The 22,918-nt window shown below is 38.5% G+C and overlaps 1 protein-coding gene across 9 annotated transcripts in view; it reads right to left on the bottom strand.

The window, feature by feature from the left end:
- Nucleotides 1-22,918, bottom strand: part of TCF12 (transcription factor 12) — a 161,245-nt gene that overhangs the window by 40,681 nt on the left and 97,646 nt on the right. For 8 of the 9 annotated variants that reach the window (XM_054642447.2, XM_054642452.2, XM_054642451.2 and 5 more), the window contains exons 8-9: nucleotides 14,066-14,201; nucleotides 10,780-10,832 (exon numbers count right to left, since the gene is read on the bottom strand). In XM_054642447.2, the coding sequence (XP_054498422.1) occupies nucleotides 10,780-10,832; nucleotides 14,066-14,201 (189 nt within the window). Of the gene's footprint in view, nucleotides 1-4,419; nucleotides 4,531-10,779; nucleotides 10,833-14,065; nucleotides 14,202-22,918 lie in introns of those variants that run through there. The other variant, XM_054642461.2, reaches the window with a different exon arrangement.

The following is a 22,918-nucleotide window of genomic DNA, read 5'->3' as shown; positions in this document are numbered from 1 at the left end:
TTTTTTATTTTCTACAAGTGAACACAACTGGTTATTAACTGAGCTTCTGCTAAGTCAGATACCGACTTCAATCCAGGGAAAAAAAGGTTAACACACAACCACGTTTCTCCACCTCCAGTTGTGTCTACTGCCAATGCTGTGAATTCTCCCTGCCTTCCTCCTGACAAAAGCAGGAAAATATTTCAGGATAAGGAAAAAAATGGGTAAAGTTCAATTCAGCCATTTACAGGGAGAGAAAGCAAGTTGCAGAAGTCTGGTTCATTCTGCCAAGCACCTCGTGTGTCAGTGAAACCCTCTGAACTAAAAAGATCCACAAGGGTGATAAACTGACTGCAGCTGAATACTACAATCAGATAAAAATCTCTGCGTAATGTCCATTATCTCAGGACATAACTACTGTAGCGTCTATAAATATACAGAATATATACACGCTGACAAAAAATATTCCCATCTCAAGCTTCAAATGCTTTTTCAGTGAACTCTTCCAGTCAATTAGACTACTGTGCTCAGAATATGTTGGCAAATACATCCTGAAGTTTCCATCTGCTGAAGAACACTTGCATTTTTACTGCAAGTCAAACTACGCATCCAGAACTGTTTAACTATGCAGCAAAGCTAATGATATCTGAACCAAACTCCTCTCCAATACAAAAGGCGTAGCAGCAGCAGCTGCAAAAAGAACATCACTATACTGCAGACTATTAAATTGCCAGGCCTGCAGAGTGACTGGCGGCTTCCTCCTTCCCTAGGGACCACAAAGACCCATTTCAGTCCCCAGAGAGTCCCTAAGAACCTTTGATTTGCAGCTAACAATGCCATTCCTTAAAGCTTCTCACTAATGTTCAGGACTCTACAGATGAGACTTGCTAAAAGATCTTCAGATCTTTGCATGTGCTACTTCTTATAGTGCACTAGATTAAAAACACTACTTCAGAATAATGTACAACTTAGAAAAGTTGGAAAAGACATTTTAGCTTACAGACTTGAAGTAGTAAGAGAACCCTTTAAAAAATAATTTTAGCATGCAAACTTTTGAAACATTAGAAGTACTTCCAGGGTAACTGCAGTCAATTCTTTGAAGACTATCACCAACATAGTTGTAATTGCTACTGCACCTCCATGCACACGTGCCCAGTTTTCATAATAGTTGTATTAGAGTTGAAGAGCATGATCAACCCCCTTCAAATAATAACCATTATCCACCTATATATAACCAACTGGAAAAATGTTAAAAACATCAAGCAGAGAAACCTAACTTGACTGTGTAGCATTGGTGGGAGCTGCCCTATACTCGTACAGAGCAGTGTAACAAAAAATACATAGGTAATATTAACTAGTAATGTTTACTAACACTATTAACATTTATCAGTAGAAGTAAATCATTAACCTTGTTCACCAGCACATGGGTAAGACAAAAGCAACAATATGATCAATAAAACTGAGGAACGCCACTGCAAACGTCTGTTTGTAGACAAACTGGTCCCTCCATAATGAGTCACTAAATGAATTTGCTCCTGGCTTGCTTCCCCACAAAACAAAAGGATAACAATTGCATTTTATTGAAAAGGAAATTATTTGTCCTACACTCAGTTACATCATTGGGAATAAAATCTTGAGTGCCCAATGCTTGAAACACATCACTGTATCTGCTCTACATTTACTGTATGAAAACATTCTCACATTTGGTACATTGATTGACCATACAGGATCAGGCCATAACTCCATCAGCATATCAAACTTGAAACTACATAAGTTTACTTTCACCAGGATAAAATATGAACCTAAAATGGAAGAATTTGAAAGACTGCTGAAAAAAATGCTATGTTGTTAGCAATAACTCTGCATGTGCAGGAACTGCTACCAGGTAACTATTCCAAAAGCTCCTGAAGTCCAAAGCAAGTTTTTTTGTGGTTGCAATTTTTCTAATCCTCATTTAAGCCAAGCAACAGCTGCTCTGAACTTTGTTTTCTTAAGAGAATCATGTTACAGTGAAATGAATCATAGCTGGATAAGTGGTACTGTACAGGGTACCGTTGTTTACTCCATTTTTCCTTGGTGACAAGTCAAGGGTTAATCTTATGACTCAGCCTGACAAAACAAGTCAGCTGGAGACAGGACCAATTTTTTAAACTTGATTTCAGACAGACATGCCGTCAGCAGAGGAACACTGAACTGACATGCACTTTTGTAGCCCGAATTGTTTCCACTCATGACCCTGTAGTGTGTGTCAAAAACAATAAACTGCCTGTTCCTAAAGTATGTAAAGAGATTATGAAAGCTGATGCAGAGTGAAATACTGACCTAAAAATAAATGAAGCTACCTGTAAGAGAATATTTTCAAAGATGATTTTAACGCTAAGAGATTTTGTGAATGAACCACATTCACATTCTCCCTGAAAACAAACTTTTATGTGAAATACATTTTTGTTCCATTTGTCAGACTCACAAAGTAAATACACCATAAGCATATGTAATTCATCACTTGAATTTATAAAAAATAAACACAATTTCCACAGATTACTGAATGTTATACCATATGAAAGATAGTTACATAACTGTCTCAACAGATGAGCCATTCTCTAGTCAAACATATTCCACAAAACTGAAATATCAAAATGCTTTAAAAAGGTTAATGCCTTCGATCAGTTTTGTTATTTTAGATGTTCTAACACAAAAAACACCAAATCTCTTTAAATTACTACTAGAAATTAAAGCTCCTCTTTCACCAACAAAAGCAACTGTGATGTGCAAACCCAAGTATCAAGTATCTCCTTATGGAGAGCAAGCTTCAGTCTTGTTGAAAAAAACAGTAACATGGTCAGAGCCCAAGCCTGCTTTCCATGGGGAACCCAGATATTTTTTTCTTACCAACTTCCATTATTTTCTATGGGGCTAGGTTAACCTTCTAGCTTTGGAAATAAGGCAAAGGCAACTGTCCTAGAACTCTCTTCTTTCCATCCCACACTGTCCAAGGCTGGAACTTCTTATCAATTTCAACCACGTTCAAAGAGGAACAGAAGTTTCACAAGTGATAAAGTTCTTATCAGTTCTAAGAAAACGGGAACCTGAACAGGAGAGACACACTGGAACTGATACAGAACAACCTGTTGCTATCTAAAATATACATAGTAATTTTGAGCTGTTTGTCCAGCAAAAATTCAGGAAAAAAAACTATACATCTCTGGATTCCAAATATAACTTATTCTAAAGCCAAACATTTACAATGATTAACTATAGCAAAGCCAGACTTAGGACCATTGCTAAGCAATGCACTAAATATGCTGCATAATGTAGCTGTCAGGATAGACAAGATTTCAAGCTGTAAGAAAGAAACCTGGCTGTTTTCAGGGGAAAACACAATGCTTATTATACTGTCCTCCATGTAATTCATCAGCTAAGTAAATGTTAATTTATTTTAAAATCCTGGAAGGATAGCCTTCTGTGTTAACCAGCCACTAAGCTTGCTGCTCAGCAGAGATGGAGCAGATGAGCTGTATGGAAGGCAATTTAAAATAACCCAGTAGACTAAATTTTATAGGCAATGCCTCCTGCCAATATCCAAAGGATGATGTTTTATGCAAATTAATTTGCTAATCCACACAAGAGGTAAAATAGTTTGGTGGTTTTCATTTTCAAAGGGTTTGTCTTTAACTGCACATTTAACATTCACGTTGCTATAACCAAGGTAAGAGTTTAAAGGGATAGTGAATAAACAGTAAATACTAATTAAATGGATATTAATTGCTATCCACTACTTTCACCTTGCAGTATTACAAGGTTGAGGGATAGTTGTTGTGGATTTTGTTGCCGATTTGGGCTCTTTTTTTTTTTCCTGAAAAAAAACTCCAGTTAGCTGTGGCAGATAGGAGTAAAAAAAATAGCAATTTTTTTTAATAGGAAACTGCAGCCAGGACTTTTCTGTTCAGTAGTTCTCTAAATAATAATGAATTTATTCAATGTTCAAGTTGAAAATATTGAATTTTATGAGATATTTAAGTTATTAAACAAGTATTTTCTTGGAATGGGAAGAATGAGGGAAAAAGTGTTGCACATCCCATTTTTCACAATCAATCCCAAAATAATTTCTTAGAGGAAGTTTGAAATTTGTTTCAAAACCATTCAAATTTAACTTTGATAGGATATTGCTCAAGTTCAGAAAGTTTTATTATTTTTCTGGAAATATAAAGCACCTAAAGTTTGAAAGCCCCTATAGGAAGGCCTTAACCACGCATATCTGCATTAAGAAGTAAACAAACATGTTTATTATCCTGAGGCAATAAACTCTCCTATCAGAAGCCAGATAATCACCACAAAACGTGCTAAAACCCTATCCAACCTAGAAACCGATGCAGACCTTAAAAGAGTTTTAAACCCTGAGATAAATCAGCACGGCTGTTACTGAAACTCGCACAAGACTACCTGAAGCACAGATCGCTGCGCACCGACTGCAGCGGGCCGGGCCGATGGCCGTGCGCAGCTGCGGGGTCCCTGCGGGTCCCTCTGCCCGGCCGGAGCTCCCTACAGGCCCGGTTGTGCCCGGCCCGGGGCTCCCTCCAGGCCCGGCTGTGCCCGGCCCGGGGCTCTCTCCACGCCCGGCTGTGCCCGGCCCGGGGCTCCCTCCAGGCCCGGCTGTGCCCGGCCCGGCCGGGGCTCCCTCCAGGCCCGGCTGTGCCCGGCCCGGGGCTCTCTCCACGCCCGGCTGTGCCCGGCCCGGGGCTCTCTCCACGCCCGGCTGTGCCCGGCCCGGCCCACCCGGGGCCACCGCCAGGCCCGGCTGTGCCCGGCCGGGCCCTGCGTCGGCGGCCTCGGCCTGCAGGGGGCTCCAGAGGCACGACCTGCGCCCGGCCCGGCCCGGCCCGCACTCGCCGCCGAGGCTGAGGCAGAAATTGGCTGTCAGGGAGCTCTGAACATGGCGAGGCGGAACGCTGAGCGCTGGCTGTGCCTCGGCATGGAGCGCCCTGCGTCCCTCCCCTTCTCCTGTGCTCCAGCTCGCTGCTCGGCAAAACTGCTCTGCGAACGAAGCCGAGAGCTACCACAAGCTGCTAAACAATCCTTCTGACATCCAGGATCAGGAACCCGCCCGTGCCTTACAGAAAGGAACAGCTAACAACTAATCCTAGCTATCAGTGCAAGTGGAATGAAATCCCACAACTACATCTCCAAGGCTGAACAACTTGCTTGCTGTATAAAACCTGATGTCACAAGCAACTGTGGCACTTAAATAGGAGGTAATTTAATTCAATTTCTTTGCTTCATTGTATAAAGACACATCTACATCTGAAATTTTACTTAAAAATGATGGAGTGCTTTACTTTCAGTACCATTCTTTTGAAAAAGCATTTGTTTTGGTTTTGCACTTGTTTTGGTTTTGTATTGGCCCCTGCCCCACTTTGGGGCTGAGCAAGCAAGCAAAGGGAAACCTCTTACTTCAACAGCCCATGGAAGTCCAGCAACACAACATTCCTCATGACTTTGCCAGCTCACTTCAAGCGTTATAAACATCTTCCCACCAAAGCCACAAGTATTATCAAGCAAAAGATAGTAAGAAATAGTCTTCAGAAAAGCTTCTATCCTTATCTATTGTTATAAAACACCACACCAATTTGTGGTAATGGACGCATTCATCTTTGAGGAAAAGCAGAGTTGCAGAAATTCCATGTAACTTCTCCCTAAATTGCATGAGCTGCAACTCAGTATTTCTTTATTAACATTTTTTCTAACAATGCACAAAATTTAACGTTCTTTTATGCAAATCTACACTCTAATTTAAGAACATCCAATACACTCGTTTTGATATGTTATGAATACTTCAAAAATTAACTACCTCCAGTAAACCTAAACACAGAAATTATTTGACATCATTATATATCCATCATGGATGTATGTATACACAGGATTTTCAGAGAAGATCTCTTAATTCAGCAACCTTACATTAGTTCACCACAGTCAGATGACAGGACAGTTAGTTTGGAAAAATAATCTGATTGCAATTTTTAAAAAAGCTTTTAAGAGAGGGTTGCTCAAGTACCTTCACCCTAATTCAGTGAGAAGTCAAGCTGAACTCTCACAGCAGGAATTTGCAATGGGCTGCCTGCTTGTTTAATGACAGCTAAACGTTCTCATGCAGCAAAGAGCAGGTGGGATGCTATAATCTGAGGCTACTGCAGTTTTCAGATAGATTTCAAATAAAGGCCATGTTGAAAAAAAACCCTACAATAATCTAACCAGAAAAATAGATCTTTTTCTTATTAAACATAACATCTCAAATATTTTTACTTGGTTTGTAACATAATTTAGAGGTTGGATGTTTTGTACATTTGCATTTTGTTCAGGTACATAGATGAACACAGTGTTTAAAAAGCAGTACTTAGCAAGTCCCTAAAGAATTTATTCCATAAATCAAGCAACCAAAGAACAAGCAGAAAGCAGAAGATGGAAGACTCTGTACTGAGGAAGAAATCCTAAGTTCTGTGTGGCATTATCCATAAAGATTTATTTACTCAGTTTCATTATTTAAACTTGCTTTCTAAAACACAGCAGTGCAGCAGAGGAGAGGGTCAGGAGAGTTCCTGCTGGCTTTGAGAGCTCTCACTATTAAAGACAAGTGACAGTTGAATGTATCACTTGACTGTGCAAGGCGGTTCAAAACAGATCTGAACAAACTAAATCCTGCTTTTCACATTTGGGCACTGTTTGTGGGCAGTGGGAAAAAAAATCTTACCAAAAAATGTCTCCCTAGAAAGTCACTTAAACACAACATCACAGTCAGTTCAACATCACACAAAGTATCTGCCCAGGATGCTCTGAAGTTTTGATTCAGAACCACACAGTTCATAAAGTATTCCAGTGGTGTTGCTTTACACCAGGCTACTTCAATACACATGGAAATTGCTAATGCTGACAGAGTCCACTCAGTGTGGTAAACATTGTATTATTTCTAATACAGTATAAACTTTAAACTCTCAAAAACTTGGTTTCAGATAATCATTCAGAAGATACTTCTCATTCTACCATTTCAAATAATCTCCTTTTACCCTTTCGTGAAGAGTAGAGGAAGGAGAGAACACAGAAGGGAGTAACATCTATTATTTTTCTTCTTTACCATCAGTATCTTTATGTGATGTGTTTTGCAACATCTCTACAAGCTCAGTCTTAAAAGACTGGCAGGAAAACAGAAAGAAAAGTGCCTTAAATGGGAGGTAGTTCTATGCATGCAAACACAATTTGCTGTATCTTTGCACCATAAATAGTTCTTGCAAGAAATTAGCACCCATGGACTATACACATACCATAGAGGGTGATATATGAGAAACCCCTATAATGAAACTACAAGTTGACTTACATGTATTGAAAAATACAAGTTTGAATTTAGAAAGAAATCCCTGGTATCAGAAAATACCAATTTGACAATCTCTTATTAAATAACTGCAATCCAAAGTTTAATATTAAACTGAACATCTCAGGTGCTATGGAAAGCCTAATATACTCAAAATACTTATTAGAAACTACACAGAAAACAAGCAGACATTTATGTCTGTATGTCACAGCTCATTTTCTGTAACAAAAATCAACAGATACAATGTATTCCAGCTATTTCTCTGATATGACACTAATTAAATAGCAAAAGAATGATGATAGATATTCACACTATTTTACTTAGAATTACGGCCCCATGATAGCCACTGATTATGGTACTAGTAACAAATGTTAGTTTGAAATATTTCCTGACTCCACATGTAAATAGGAGGTTTCTGCTCCCAGCCCATCCATTTTTGGATGATGATGTCCCTGGGCATTTCTGAGAGAGCCTCCCTTGTTTGTCTTGTCCCTGTGCCGCCTGAGCAGTTCTCTGGAAGCCCTGACACTGCTGTGCCTGGCCGAGGAGCTACGCTGCTTTTAGGTCACATGATGTTATGAGTGTCTGGCTTACTTCACTCCTACAATCAGAAGAATTCTCACAAATACAACAGTTTTCCATCTCCGAAGACAATATAAGTCACCAAACAGTATTTCCCCCCCTATAACATAAACAGCCTAGCAATCTTGCTGTTCACTCAAACCTGGCTTTTTAAAAAATATGGTTTTTAATTTCTGCCCTCAGAGTGCTTTAAATTTAGTAGTTGTAGTTTAACATAAATGCTTGCATGTCAACATTCAAAATGTTTTGGGCAGTGAGTCACCACTCAACAAGTTACAACAAAAAACTTAAAAAATGCATTTGCCTGGAACATTTAATTTTTACAGTAAGAGGACAAATTCAGATTGAGTTGCATTCCAGAAAGAAGCCAAGCAATTCACCGGCACTTTTCTCTGTAACTGTTTTACTTTAGGCCCTGATAAGAAAACATTAAAAAAGATAAACCTCAAAACTAATAATTTCAGAAAATACCATATAAAACCAAGGGGAAAAGAAATAAACTAGAGGAAGGGTTGTTTGGGGTTTTTTGAATCATTATTACTTAAAAGACTGTTATTAAATTACAGTTATCTAGGAAATTAAATTACTGCTGAGTATCCGTTGACATGGCAGCCTTATACTAACAAAAACATTGCAGAAAGCAATATTTTAGAGACTGAAAAATTAAAAAACACAGATTTGTATAACAAAATTAAGTATCATCTTTCCTTTGACTTTTCATATTATAATTAAACTTCTCTGCACTAAAGCAACTTTTTCCCACAATACATTCTGACTTCTTAGGAAAGTATATTTAAAATAAAGACTACACTTACATAATGATCTACTCAATTTAAATTTCTCATGATGCTCAGTGAAATTTAGTTTTGTATCATCTTCCACATATGCAATATCTCAATTTTTTTGTAACGTGTCATTTCATTTCAAGGCTCTATTCAGCAGTGAAAGCATTGAAATACAGAGAAACAGTGTTAAAACCTGCAGCATCACAATCATTGATTATTCACAGTAACTGCACTTAATTGCACAGATTGGTACAATGTTAATACAAATAAAATCTATCAGCATTTCCTTGTCTCCAATCTTACAGAAGAAGAATTAAATGAAAACCATTTGAAAAATACTGCTTGTTAAAATTAAACCCTGGTAAGACAAATGAGAGAAATCTTTCGTTCTCCAAAATGATCTTTTTACCTGGCTGATGCTACTAAATATTAAACATGTAGCGTAAGCTTTATTACTGCCTAGAATTACTGTAATAAATTTCATTAAAATTGCACTGCTATGTGTTTCAGCTTCTCTGACATTTTAAATATATTTTTGTTAATCTAGCAGAAATCATCTGCTAGACTGTAAAGCCACCCTACATAACACGCAACTGTTAAAATGTAAATTGCCAAACTATTTTTAGCTGCTGCTGAAGGGGAAAAAAAAAAAAAGGAGGGGGGGAAAGAAGAATATTCCTGGCCTCGGGAATAATGATTTGAGGCATTGTGTTCATTTTGTTTATCAAGCAGCTATTCAGCCTCTAGTGGGGCCCAAGTGCTTATGCAAGCAAAAGCTTTTAAGAGTGCCTGCAGCTGCAATCCTGGCTTCCAGGTAGGCTGCAGGTTCAGAGCACAGCTGCCCCAGGCTATCCACACTATCTCAGCTCCATCTGGAAGTACTGTTAAAATAGGATTTCAGATCCCGGGTTCTGTCTGTATCATCGTGAGCAGGGGGAGGAAGAAGGGAAAGAGAGGGAGGAGAGAACAGGGGAGCTGCGAGGACTGGAAGACACCATCCGTAGTGCAGGCTCAATAGGAAATGAAAAGCTCAGCCCCATTTTGCTGCCGCTATATTGCTGTTCCTGTGCACTGTGTTCTATTCAGCCTATCCGGCTTTGAGTTATGACTCATCCAAGTGCACCTGCGCCCATGTGTTAAGTACTGCCAAATAAAAGCCCAACATCCATTTACACAACAAAGAGATGTATCCCGCAAGGCAGCGGAGCTTCCCCCTCCCCTCCTGTTTGTTCTGAGCAAGGGAGAAAATAATTCTGTCCTTCACTTCACTGGGGATTTTTCACTTCACGTGGATTTTTAAATGCAGCTTCATTTATAAACAATTTTCTTCCTTTTAAGAATAAAGCATATTTAATACCACAAAACACCCCTATAGCATTACATTATCACAGCCATTAATGATTTTTCCACCAAAACCCTTCCAACCTTTTTTATCAAAGCCCTTTATTCTCGAAGGATAAATTTTCAAGCAAAGAGGGATCAACAAACTAGTTGCTTGAAAGCTTTCCTGATGCTAGGCTGAAGTTAGGAAAGGCTTAATGAAGGCTTTAAAATCCACCAGGACTTCACAATGAACATCTGACTCGGTGATTTATGCATATTAATAACCTCAGTCCTACTGAGGCAAGCTGAGCTGTACATGTCCTCCGAATCTTAATGTCTTCAGCTCCACTGGGATTATTACAAATGTAAATTTCTAAGATTCTCAGCTATTAATCTCTGTCTGTCCTCCTGTTCAGCAACATAATGACTAATTAAACATCAAAAGACCTGTACAGGAGATCTTCTTTGACAGCTCCTGGCCCAGCTCTCTTCCCAAGAGAGGAATTCAAATGACAGGGACAAGTGGGTAGGAGCATATGAGCGAGCTACAAATCACTGCTATGAAATCTAAAAATTCCACATCAAATGTGCATTTAGTCCTGCAGAACCACTCCCAATTACCTAGCCTAGCTGTTCATGTCCAGCAGACAGCCCTCCTAGTGCTAAAGGTAAGTAATTGGTATGTGTGGCAGGTAAGGAGAATGCAATTTGAGCCCAATTTTTATCACTACAAGTAAAAAATGTAGTACTTACAGAAGAAGGCAAACCAGGGGGCACCTTTCTTACTTTCTTTGTCTGTAGAGGATCTGTACAAGAAAAATAGCATTTCATCAAATATCTACATTATAGGTGAGAAAGAATAAATAGCTACACTGCTCACTTTTTTCCTTCCATGATGAATGTCTTATTTTCCAATTTCATGCATTTTTTTTATTCCCTGGCAAAGAGATTTGTCTGTCACATCAATATAAAAATGTAGCATAACCATGTTCTCTAAAATACAGCCTTGCTAAATAGTTCCTTTCAATTCTTTTCCTAAGGAAAGCAGTTATTCCTAAGAACAGTTACTCTGAAGGATATACTTATGACCTTATACACTTGCTAAAAAACAAAGTATGGTTTTGAGATATACAAGGAGGAGAATGGGACTTATTAGCAAGAGAAATGCTTTATTTTCTGTCCATCAGAGTAAAGACATCCAAAAGGAATTTGACATGATTTATACTCTAAGAATACAAACATGATGTACATTTTACAGTTTTTAGAGTCTACCAAGGTTGTAAATAAACAGCAAATTTAATGACCTAATTACTTTCCTTGAGTAATAAAGTCAACACATCTCAAATTTGCACGTAATAGTAAAGTTGGAGGTAGGATAGCTGCTTCTTTCTTCCAGTAGGTGCTGTATTGTAACAGAAGTACCCAGCAATTCCACTACCTAAACCAAGAATCTGAACCAGTTTATTCAGATGCTAATACAATTAATCTGAAAACTCTGCATGCAAAAAAACCTGATTTTTGAAGATGAGTATCTGGTGAGATTACCAGTTCAACAGTTAACCAATAAAGTCTTTAATAAAACACAAAATTCTTACTTTTCTGTTTTCATTCAGAACATTTATGATGATATGACAAGATAAAGGTGAGATAATGTGAAATATCTGCTGGATATCTTTACTCTCATTGTTTCCCACAGGGCATGCTCAGAAAGAAAAGAAAAGGACTTTTGGAAAACATATTTACATTGGATTCAGAATGTCACCTGGAAGAGAACACTGGTTGGTTTCAATGCAATTTAATATGAAATTTAACAAGAGCTTGTTATAATCCTGGTCAGACAACTCCTTCTCAGGGATAAAATGGGCATAATTTGACTTTGTTAGAAATTCTCAGGCAGCAGATTTGTAGCACTTAACAAGTCCATTAAAAAAAAATATAACTCAGACATACTTTCTCAAGCTATTGGAAAAGACTTGAGATAAAAGATTACTTCCTCCTCCTGACATTCCTGGAAAAACATTTCCATGGATTTGTTACCACCACCTGCCATATCCCAGGCTACAAGCCTCAGATTCAACCAGGACAGAGAGAGGAATATCACCCGTTTAAACACATTTATGGCCCCTGAGCTTCTCTTTCAAGGAAAAAGCTAAATATACTCTGAAAACTCCACACTTCACTTCCATTTATTTCATTTAACGATATCAGAAACTTCCCAAACTCTGTAGAGTTTGCACAGGAAACAAGAATCTCATTCAGGACCATCTCAGTGACTGCTGCACACAGCAGCACCCTGTGCCCAGCTCCAACACCCCCTGCCACTCCAGCCCAGAGCAGGTTACTGCTGCAAGTAGTTCCTCACTAAAACCAATTCAGTCTGGGCTAAAACACCAGCAGCAGCAGCTTAAAACACAGTTCTTTTCTCTTGAAGTTCAACCACCCTTTCAGGCTGTAAACAATTTAAGCGTTCTTTTTCTGAAACAGGTGTGAGGAGCTGCTGTGCTTGTTCTGGTATTCCGAGCAACAGGAACACTTACAGGCATCTTCATAAAGACAGCCAACCCCAAGTTAAGTGGCAGTTGGTTTGACAACAAGTAAAAAGATCATACAAATATATATTTAAAATACACATATGCACACATACATTAGGAGAAGAGGAAATGGCCTTAAGTTGCACCAAGGGAGATTTAGGTTTGATGTCAGGAAAATTTTCTTCACTGAAAGGACTGTTGGGCACTGGAACAGACTGCCCAGGAAGTGGTGGGCACCATCCCTGAAGGGATTTAGAAGATGTGTAGATGTGGCACCTGGGACATGGGTTAGTGGTGGACTGGACAGTGCTGGGGGTGAAGGTTGGACTCGATGGTTTTAGAGGGCTTTTTCAGATTAAATGATCCCATGATATATAAGATTAGGTCCTAAAGTAATATTTTTTTAATAAAAAAAGATTTAAAAAACAATTTCAAACATGTTCAGGACTATTTTAGTGCCCAAGAAGTTTGCAGTTATAGTTGATATTAAGGTTACTTCACAAGGCAATTTGTGTTTGAAAATTTTATTTTGGGAAAAGTATGGTTGGAGTTACATGGTTCCAACAAACAAGATTTTTACTATGGAATAAAAGTGCTATACAGAATGAGGGGCATTAAAGACTCAACTATATAATTAGAGAAATTCTAATGATTTATTACCATACTAATACCTAAATATATGGTAACTAGAATATAAGGTTATATAACTAGAATATAATGGTAAACTAGAATATAAGGTTACAGTCTCTCTTTTTATACCAAAAAGATTTTTTTTTAAATTTTCACACAAAATTATTCACAATAGTCTTATAGCAGATACTACAGAACAGGTGGCTCATTCTTGGTTCTCTGATTCAACAGAATTAGAAAGCTATAAAATATTACCACTGTCTGTGACCACGTATGAAAATTCCATTCACCTCCAGCTATCCCCAGATTAAAAGACTAATACTGTCACAGGATTATAACAATTTTAAGCAAGTTCCTGCCTGCATATTTTGCAAGGTAGTTTGATTTTAGGATAAACTACTAGCCTCCAATTGCTAAGATCTTTAAAGGCATGTTGAACCAATTACAATGAACTATATACTGCCCTGAATAAAGTTACTTTTAGCATATAAAAGGATAATTGTTTCCCCTTTGTGTCCTTCCCCTACTAAATAATGGTAATGACCTCAAGGTCAGGCATTTCCAGGAGTTAATGATGGCACGGGTTAAGGGCACTCAGCTGGTCATCAGCTCCTATCCATCTGTCATTATTGCTTTTGCAATTAAGGGTTTTATTAGAGTTTCTTGTTTGTTTTGTAAGCCAGACTGACCAGTGTTGAATCGAAGCTAGCGTCCCAAAGAAAACATTAATAATTCCAGTTTTCCTCTTACATAGCAGTTTGATGTAATTTCACTTGCTCAGCACCATCTCCTGTACATTAAATGAACTGTCAAAAACCAAAATGAAGTCTGCAGAGCAGCACTGGGAACCAAAGTTGAAATGTATGTGTATCACTCACCAAGAGCTGCAGAGTCGTGCAGCGGTCGGCGGCGCTGGTTGGTGGCAGAGAAGGGGTAGTAGGGTGTGCCAGGCTTCGCAGAGGATGCCAGCTGAGCTGCACTGCCAAGCCCCATGTCAGAACGAAGCAGACTGGACTGCAAAGTACACAGACAAAAGTCAAATTAAACTCTACAATGCAGCTGTTAATATGCCAGGCTGACAAACTATTAACCACACTTACTGCTCTTGGCATTTAGAGGAATTTACTGGGATTTAGTGAAGGTTCTAGAGTTCAAAAAAATGTAGACTTTTTAAAATCAATGTTCAGAGTATGCACTATTGCATAACTCAGAAAGGCAGAGCAAATTTAGCTGTGAGCCTCCAGAAAGCCATAACCATTTCAGCTGAAAACATCTGAAAGAATTAATTCATATTTAAATTTTAAACAAAAATCATAATCCTTTGTTTAGTTTGCAATATAACACTTCTTCTATTACACAATATAAACATAATTGATAAAAACTGCTAAGAGTTTATAGCATGACATTAAGTTTTAGCACATACTTAGAAATCAAGACTTAGATTACATTCATAAAAACACAGAATAAAATTGTCCAAAAAAAAAAAATCAAATGCAGACAAGAGATAACAAGAGTAGATTAATGAACAGAACATGAAAAATTGACATTTTAAACCCTTCAAAATAACAAGGTGGCTGAACCCTACCCTTTTCATTCCCTTCCCATGCAGTAAAAACAAAAACATTCTAAACACTTAACAAGTGCATTGTATATTGTTTGACCTCACTTTATTTGGATTTCCTCTGTAATACTGAAACGAATGTTGGTGATTTAGAACAACATAGTTTTTCCATGGCTGATGGGTTATGCTTAGCTTTATTTTAGTCTGAAAATCCTGACATGGAGGGAACCCACAGAACTGTCTGTACAGAAAATGTTCTTGTAGCAGGTGGTAAAAATTCACTGTGTTTCACTCCTGGCTGGTGCACACAGCTTTCCTCATGGAGCACCATCCACTCCACATTGCACACAGCTAAAGACACACTGCTATGAATGTCTGCCAGTATTTTAAGGTCATGTGGAAGCAGCAGCCTCATGAGCAATTGGATTTCTTCAGCCATGGTCAGTACATGGTGCAGCCTCTGGCAGGACAACGGGCATGTTTTCCTTACACTCACCTGCACTGACATTTCATTGCCAGCTGATGCTAAGACAGGAACTGCTAACTGGAGTAACTTTTATACCAAAACCCCACCTAATTCCTCCTTCAGCCTGGCTGCTCCCAAGCCAACATTCCTTGTGCCATCAGCTGCTCTCCAGGAGGAGCCCTCATGCCCACGCAGTTCCGGAGGTTTCACCAAACCTGCTCATGGGCTGGATTATGGCAGGAACTGCTGCAGTGCTGCTGCCTGCCTGGGGTACAGCAGGTACTCATTGCTCCTGCCTCTCCTCACCTTCCTTCTGAGTCCCAAATACCTCATTCATAAATAAATGTATTTTTGCATTATACTAGATCACCAAAACTGATGTGTCTGCTGTGAGGGGATGAGAAAGGTGAGGTTCACTCATACAGCTCACAGTAAGGTACTAAACGCCTTCCCCCTTGCAGTGCACTGGGATTCGCAGAAAATTAAGACTTCAGACAGAGTTACAGAACAGATATAAAATAAGCTTTTTTTTTCATTGTATCACCATTGAAATTTCTCTTTTCTTGTTTGATGACTAATTTGAGCATGAAAATGTTATATTTTAATTTAATAGAGTGGGATGTGAAAGAATCACCACATCACAAACTAAAGGAAGGCCCAAAAGTGTTAAGTATTTTATACAAAAGTGTGAAGATCAAAATTTATTAAAAATGTTACTGTATAGAAATAGCTTCCTCTCAGCTTAACTTCTTCAGTGTTATTCTAACAACAGTCTTTGAAACAGAATTCTTAATCTGAAACTCATATTAAAATGAGATACTCTGACAGGGTGACAAAAGTATATAGCAAATACATGCAGGGGGAAATCTGCTGGTGGGCTGTTCCAAGATCTTCTAATTTTTGCTTTGGTCAAATCGTTAAGATTTTATTGTTTTGCAGAAAACATGAACATCAGAATATCTAGCTTACTCAGTATAAATCTGAATTTAGCAAAGATCCTATTCTAAACATTTACTACAGTTTAAGAGGTGAACACTGTGTAGGAAACCTGGGCAATGTTTTGTGAAAAGCAGCTCCTCCAAACCAACACAAGCCAGAAGAAGAAATGAAACCGGTTCTCACTTAGGCCAACACTTGACGTTCTTGACCAAGAATACCCAGGACTGAAGGAAAATTTCTTAGCATAGCCTGTGGGGAAGGGAGGAAGTATTGTGGTAGTTGTCATTTCAAGTAGCTGAGGCAAGGTCCCCCTGCCAGAGCAGCAGAAGTGCTGAGGCTGGCAGGGAGCTCTGGGGGTCAGGAGCGCAGCCCTGCTCGCTCAGAGCAGCTGTCAAACACAATCAGGAACCACGGCCCATTCACACTAGAGACAGCCCTCCCTGCACCCCAGCATCTCCCCTGACCACTGCAGGGATTTTGGAAATGCAGTGGGATCCATACAGATGCTGCCAAAAAAAAAAAAGGGGTGGGAGGGTTCCTAGTTCCTCTGTTCCTCTACTCATTAGGAGATGGGGAAAGATTTAAAAATAATAAAAAGAACCAACCAGTAAAAACTCTGAAATTCATTTCTATAAAATCATTCCAAAAGGTATGAGTCTATGTCTTTTCCAGACTTAACCCCCAACCTTTACTTCATGATATTTGCCACTCTTGCTCTTGTCCTAAGTATTCCAGTGTTTGACATTTTCACCAGACCCTGAATTTCAAAGCAGCCTGACTTCTACAATAAGATAAAGTTAGTGTGTAAGCACTAGATTAGATACTCAAGCTATAGTAAATCTCAAGCTGTGCAACACACTCTGAAGAAGTTTTCTGATCTATACTGTGTTTGGGTAAGCATTTTTTTATTTGTAAAAAAGGATTAAAAAACCAAAGCTACACAAAACCACAACCCTCTTCTACCATTGGCCCAATCAAATGAAACATCTGTGTAGAATTTTATAATTGTTCCTCAGTCTTCCAAAAGAAAATAAAAATAGATGTCATTAGTTCAGCTCATTGATTTTTCTGCCTGTTTGAACCAATTGAGAAAAAATATTGATTAGGACTGATCCTTTCCTAAGGGCATCTGATAAAGAAAGGAATACAAAAATACCACTGAGGATAGCAGAACAGCTTTGTATTATCAGCATCAAGCTCCTCCTGCCCAAGTGCCCGAGGTCCCTGTGCAGAGGCAGATCACTTACACACGTGGTTAGGGGCATTCTCCACAGAGAACCTGCACCCTCACTCTGAACCTCATCTGCCAAGCATGCATCCAATTACCAAAGAATAATCAATGACTGGTTATTCTCTGAATGCCTGTCCTTGTCTGTATTACCATTGTAAATAAACAGGCATCACTCCTAAAATCTTGCCTCTTTGCATTTTATAATGCATATATCCAGTTTCAAGATATACAAAAAGTTATTTAAAGCACTGTTTTCCCTAAGCAATAAATGTTCAATAACTTTAAAAAAAAGCAATAAGTGTTCGATAACTTAAAAAAATAAGAAAAAAAGGCTTTTATTACAATCAACTAAGAACACAGCAAGCCGTATTCAGAAGTGAAAAGAGAAAAAGATTTAAACACGACTGCTTTACTTTTGAGATTCATCCCTCTCAGAGAAACCAAGAAACAGTTCTGACAGCCTCAGGGGAAATGGCATGGCCTGACCCAAATAGGAAAGGCTTTCACAAGGGCCACTATCTCTACAAATACTTTAAAGGGGTCGCTTTCCTAAAGAGTATTCTCCTAAAAATGAAATGCAGGGGAGGTGTCTATTCAAACACTGCAAGGATGAGGCGGGGGAAAACAATCATATCTACATTGGGGGGTGGATTTATGCACCTTTGTCAGAGGAAACAAGTAACTTTGCACTGCAGCTGCATTTTCGTGCAGGCAAAGTTTGCTTCCATTCAAACTAACAAGCCAATCAGCCAGATGCTTACATCAAAATTATATGCCTGAGACAAAAAGAAGGTCCTTAGTCAACTTATTTTTAAAAGGTTTTTTAATTGATTCTTTCAAATAATTTAAGCATAAAAGTAAAAAAATAGTTTGACTAATTCTTAAGTTTTCTTCTCTCCAGCCCAGCTCTATGACTCTTCAGATACAATTTGATGCCAAAACACTGCTCTGACTTCAATGAACTTCTAGGACACCAGCCAGCAGAATTCTAATACATTGGTAAACATTTCTTTGATTTTACTTTGATATTAAAAAAACAACAAAAAAAAGTAGACAAGTAAAGGCCACAGATGTCCTTACATAATATTCCTTGCAGCTCTCTAATGTTTAGGCTCTATGCAAACAGGAAAGCCAAGCTGTCCTGAAAAGCACACAAACAGTTTGAACAAACACACTCCATACACTACCTGTATATAGTTTTACTTATTCAAAAATGTATTTGCCATAGGCAGGTAGCCTCGTACTTCCTGGTCTAAATCTTGTTCATATTCTTCTCTTAAATGCAAACATTGGCAAACACTTTTAAGAATTCAAATTTTCCCAGCATAGCCATAGCCAAACTATGTGATAGTTTCATCCAAATACAACTGTGTGCCTTTACATTATTCATTATTTTCTATCAAAAGAATAATATGGTTGAGAATAAAAGCATTAGCCCATTATATGCAACTGATTATGACAGGCCTATTATGCTGGCATAATAAGGCAGTCTGCTTTGGCAGTGAAATGAGAGCTGCAACTCACCAACTGCAAACTTAGATCTTGAAAACCTCCCCAACAGTCAACTAGATTCAACTCGATTTTATTTTTCCTATTTTTTTTTGCATTAGCTTCCTTTTCATAAAATTTATGCTTTCAATCCTAGCAGTCAGGCTGTACCTATTTAAAGCAGCAAAACTGTCTAGAGGTAAAAAGCAAAAAAAAAGTACTTGAGTTTTTAGTTAAAAATTGTGAGCTTGAGTACTTTACTTTTACAAAATAATGTAATGCAACACCATTCATCTCAATCAAATCCCTCCATTATCCCGCCACAGTCGCTGACAAACTCACTTGGCATCTCTCTATTCCTCAGAATTACACAGAGCAGATGGCAAGTGCATTCCTTGCCTTACTGTAAACTTGAAATGTTGCCCTGGGTAGAGCACAAGTTTCATGTGCATGTCCTTTTTACTCAGTGAGCTATTTGGATGACTTACAGCATGGATAGAACGTGGCTCAGTATTGCATGTCCTGCCTTATAGATAAACCTGACAATTTGCATGAGCTGGCTTTAAAGAACATAACAAAACAGAAAAGTCAAACTCTGGTAAACTTGCAAAATCCCCCAGCAAAGCTGTATATTTTGTTATGGTGTTTCCAAAGGAAAACCCAGCACAACACAAAACATGAACCAATAATTGCTCTGAAATCCTAGTCCAGTAGAGAGGTTAGGGCTGCAAAAAGACCATTCACTTGAGTTCCACATCATGCAGTTCAAGCCAAAAATATAACTAAGATATAAAGGGTTGAATTTCACTTTATGCAAGTCTCCAGTCTTTGGAAACTGTAATGAATATGCACTCCAAAATAGGAGCTGAATTTGGAAAAAAACACTGACATATGATGTAAATTCATTTTAAATTTAAATTTTAGAGATATGTTTGCAATTATCAGCATGTTGTTAAAGAATCTCATCCTGAGAATATCATCAAATAGTAATGTGAAATACAGTGTTACCATTTTGAGAACAAAGGGACTCTGAATGAGTAATCAATAGCAACTGGCAGAAAATGAGGCATTAATTATGATCCTCTCTAGTGTTTTGTCTCAAACAACATTTCATTAAATATATTGTGCTAACCTGTACATCTTCAAGCCATTACCAATAGATTTGATCAGATACATTTTTGGTCTGTTTCAGGAGGAGGAAAATATCAGAATTAGAAAACCAAAACAACATCTAAAGTGTTATATGATAACTTGAGCTTTTTTTTCTTGATCAATTTAAAGGAAATCAGGGGTTGCCAATAAAACATCTCAGGAGAGGATCCTCTAACAACATGTTGATAATTGCAAACATATTCCTCATTTAAAAAAAAATACTTAGGTCTTATAATCTCAGTGTAGTCTCTTGAAAATTTAATTATCATCTCCTATACCTAAAGTATCATGCAGGTTTGAGAAGATAATGACAGTCATCCATCAACTGCATCCTGCCAGTGTAATCAGGCTAATCTTGCTCACTGGATTTAAAACCAGCTACCTAGGGTACTAAATACTGAAGTGATGCAACATCATAAACAAAATTACATTTAGCTTTACTGTCTTTCCAATTAATGGTAACTCCAATGAAGATCAGCTTATCAATATATTCTCTTCTTATGCCAAAGCTTTTCCAGATCACCAAGAGCTGCTTATTCATGTGTGCACCTAAGCAGAGGCTGCTACTGTGGCATATTCTGTTCATGTGTAAATATATTGGGACTGAGCACAGGGACAGAGGAGAGAGAAGGAGTTTATTCAGAATTACATATATGGGGTTTTTTAAGCAGAGAGGAGAGCAAAGATTAAATGCAAAGGGAAGAAATAATTTTGTATTCTTTTTGCATCTAAATGTCTTTAAAGACCCCGATTAACACAAATATTTTGAAGAGTCCCTTCCTTCTCTTTTGTAATATTGTCTCCCCTGCACTGATGCTGCATATTGGCAAGGCTACAAATTCAGTTTTATGCCTCTAAAGCAGCACCCTGCTGATGTTGTGTCCAATCCCCGAGGTTATGCTGCCTCAGCTTGTCTTCCTTCATCCCCCCAGGCAAGGGATTTTTGCCTTGCTGACTGAATTCTAGGAAGGCATTACTAAGCATTGTGATTACAGGTCAGGCACCCCTCCCTTTGCCTTTGAATCTTTTTGCTACACTATGAAAACAGTAATTTGAACAGCTTCCTTTCTGTGATTATACAAAAGCCTCTTTCTGGAAAATTCTAAAATTTTACAAGAGAAGTTGCTGAGTGGTTATTCACGTAGTTTTTAATTTTTATGGTACCACCCTCCTTGCCTTCCTTTATGATTACAAGATACTAGCATGAGGAGTCAATATTATAATAAGGATTTTATGCTGAACCTTATTTACAGAAGTTAGACTATAAAAGATATTATAAAACTCAAACTATATTTGCATCTGTTCCTTAGTTCTCAAACTATTCTCTGCATTTTCAGCAAAATTATTTTAAAATATTTCAGACCATTAGTAGATCGTTTCATGTATATAGTATGGAAGCTGTACATCTCCTCTCCCACACAACCAAGAGAAAAATCTTGCTCTAAGAACCAAGTCAGAAAATTATTAACACGATGAGGGTATGTTAATTAGCAACCAGTTAATTGTTAGCACTTAACATGGAGAACCCAAATGTTTTCACATATGATCAAGGGAGAGCTCAGTTCAATACTAGGGTGCTAGGAAATGGCCAGGAGATATCCTAGGCTACAATCCCCTCTCCCGAATAAATGTTATCCTTCTCTCCCTGCTCTTCAGAAACCTGTGCCAGAGGAGCACCAGTGTCTGGAAAAGCACTCCAGAACCCAGCTGAAACCAAAACAAGTTGGATGGTTTAGTTGCACGGAGGAGGAATGTAAATGGCAGCAGTGCCTGAGCCCGGCTGTGCTGTCCCAGCCAGCCCAGGAAGCTGAGCTCAGAACAGGCTGCCCACAGCACCAACTCCCCCTCCCCTGTCCTGCTCAGGGCCTCTGTTCTTCCTGACACCAGCTATTTGTGCATTTGTGAAGTCTGGGAAGGGACTTTCTCTACCTATGAATTCAAAAAGGAAGGTAACACACTAGAGTAATTACAGACAAAAGGAATGCACACTTCCAAAGGGCAATCCAGCTCATTCAGATAAGCAGGCATGGCTGGGAGTACAGAGCTGAGCTAATATTTTCCCCATCCTCCACTAATACCATAAATTTGTAATTGAGAAGCACCCAACTCTGAGGCAGTCAGAATAGCTGGACACAAATAGTAATTCACCAAAGAAGTTTTACCTGCACTCTGTGCTCTAGCATATTTTTCCTTCCTTATGTAGCAATATGCATATTAATTTACAGAACACCCATAACCTTAAATACAATCAAAAATAAACAAAAAAAATAAAGGTGGCAAGGAAATTTGCCAAGCCTAAATAGTGTGAGAAAGAGAAGGGCAAAGACAAGAAACTGTTTGCTTGGTAAAGGCATTGAACATTATTCCTTGCAGAGCTGCTCCCCCTTTATAAATAGCATCCCTCCTCCAACTATAACAAATTCCTAACACCTGCTACCCACTTCATTCCAGGGGGAATGTCTTCCCTGATTAACTTCAGGTGGTCACCTCCAGCGCTGGAAAAAGAAATCTAGCCTGTGCCCCATACATTTTTACTTTCTAAAAAGGCTTTGCAGACTCCTTATCTACTGAGTGACAGGAGATATTTTCCCAATAGCACAATAAGTAATTCACTTCTAATAAATCATGATGAAAAGAAAGTTAATATTGCTTGATTCTACTTGAGAAGTAAAATAAAGCAAAATAAACCAAAGTTCAGGCATTCCATCTGCCCTTAAACTATATATCCCTCTCCCCATCCCAATCTTTCAGGATGGTATCAGCTGGCAGAATCCAGAGTCACTGCTTCAGTTAACATTGTGTCAGCCTTTCCTTCAGCAGCTGCATTTCTTAGAGATTGATAGCTCAGCTGTAAAAATCTGCTTCAGGGAGACACCTGATATCAAAAGTGTCAG

This window comes from Agelaius phoeniceus, chromosome 13 (assembly GCF_051311805.1).
Source record: "Agelaius phoeniceus isolate bAgePho1 chromosome 13, bAgePho1.hap1, whole genome shotgun sequence".
Lineage (NCBI taxonomy): Eukaryota > Metazoa > Chordata > Aves > Passeriformes > Icteridae > Agelaius > Agelaius phoeniceus.
The sequence above is the reverse complement of the archived record's forward strand: the minus strand, read 5'-3'. Positions and strand labels throughout refer to the sequence as shown.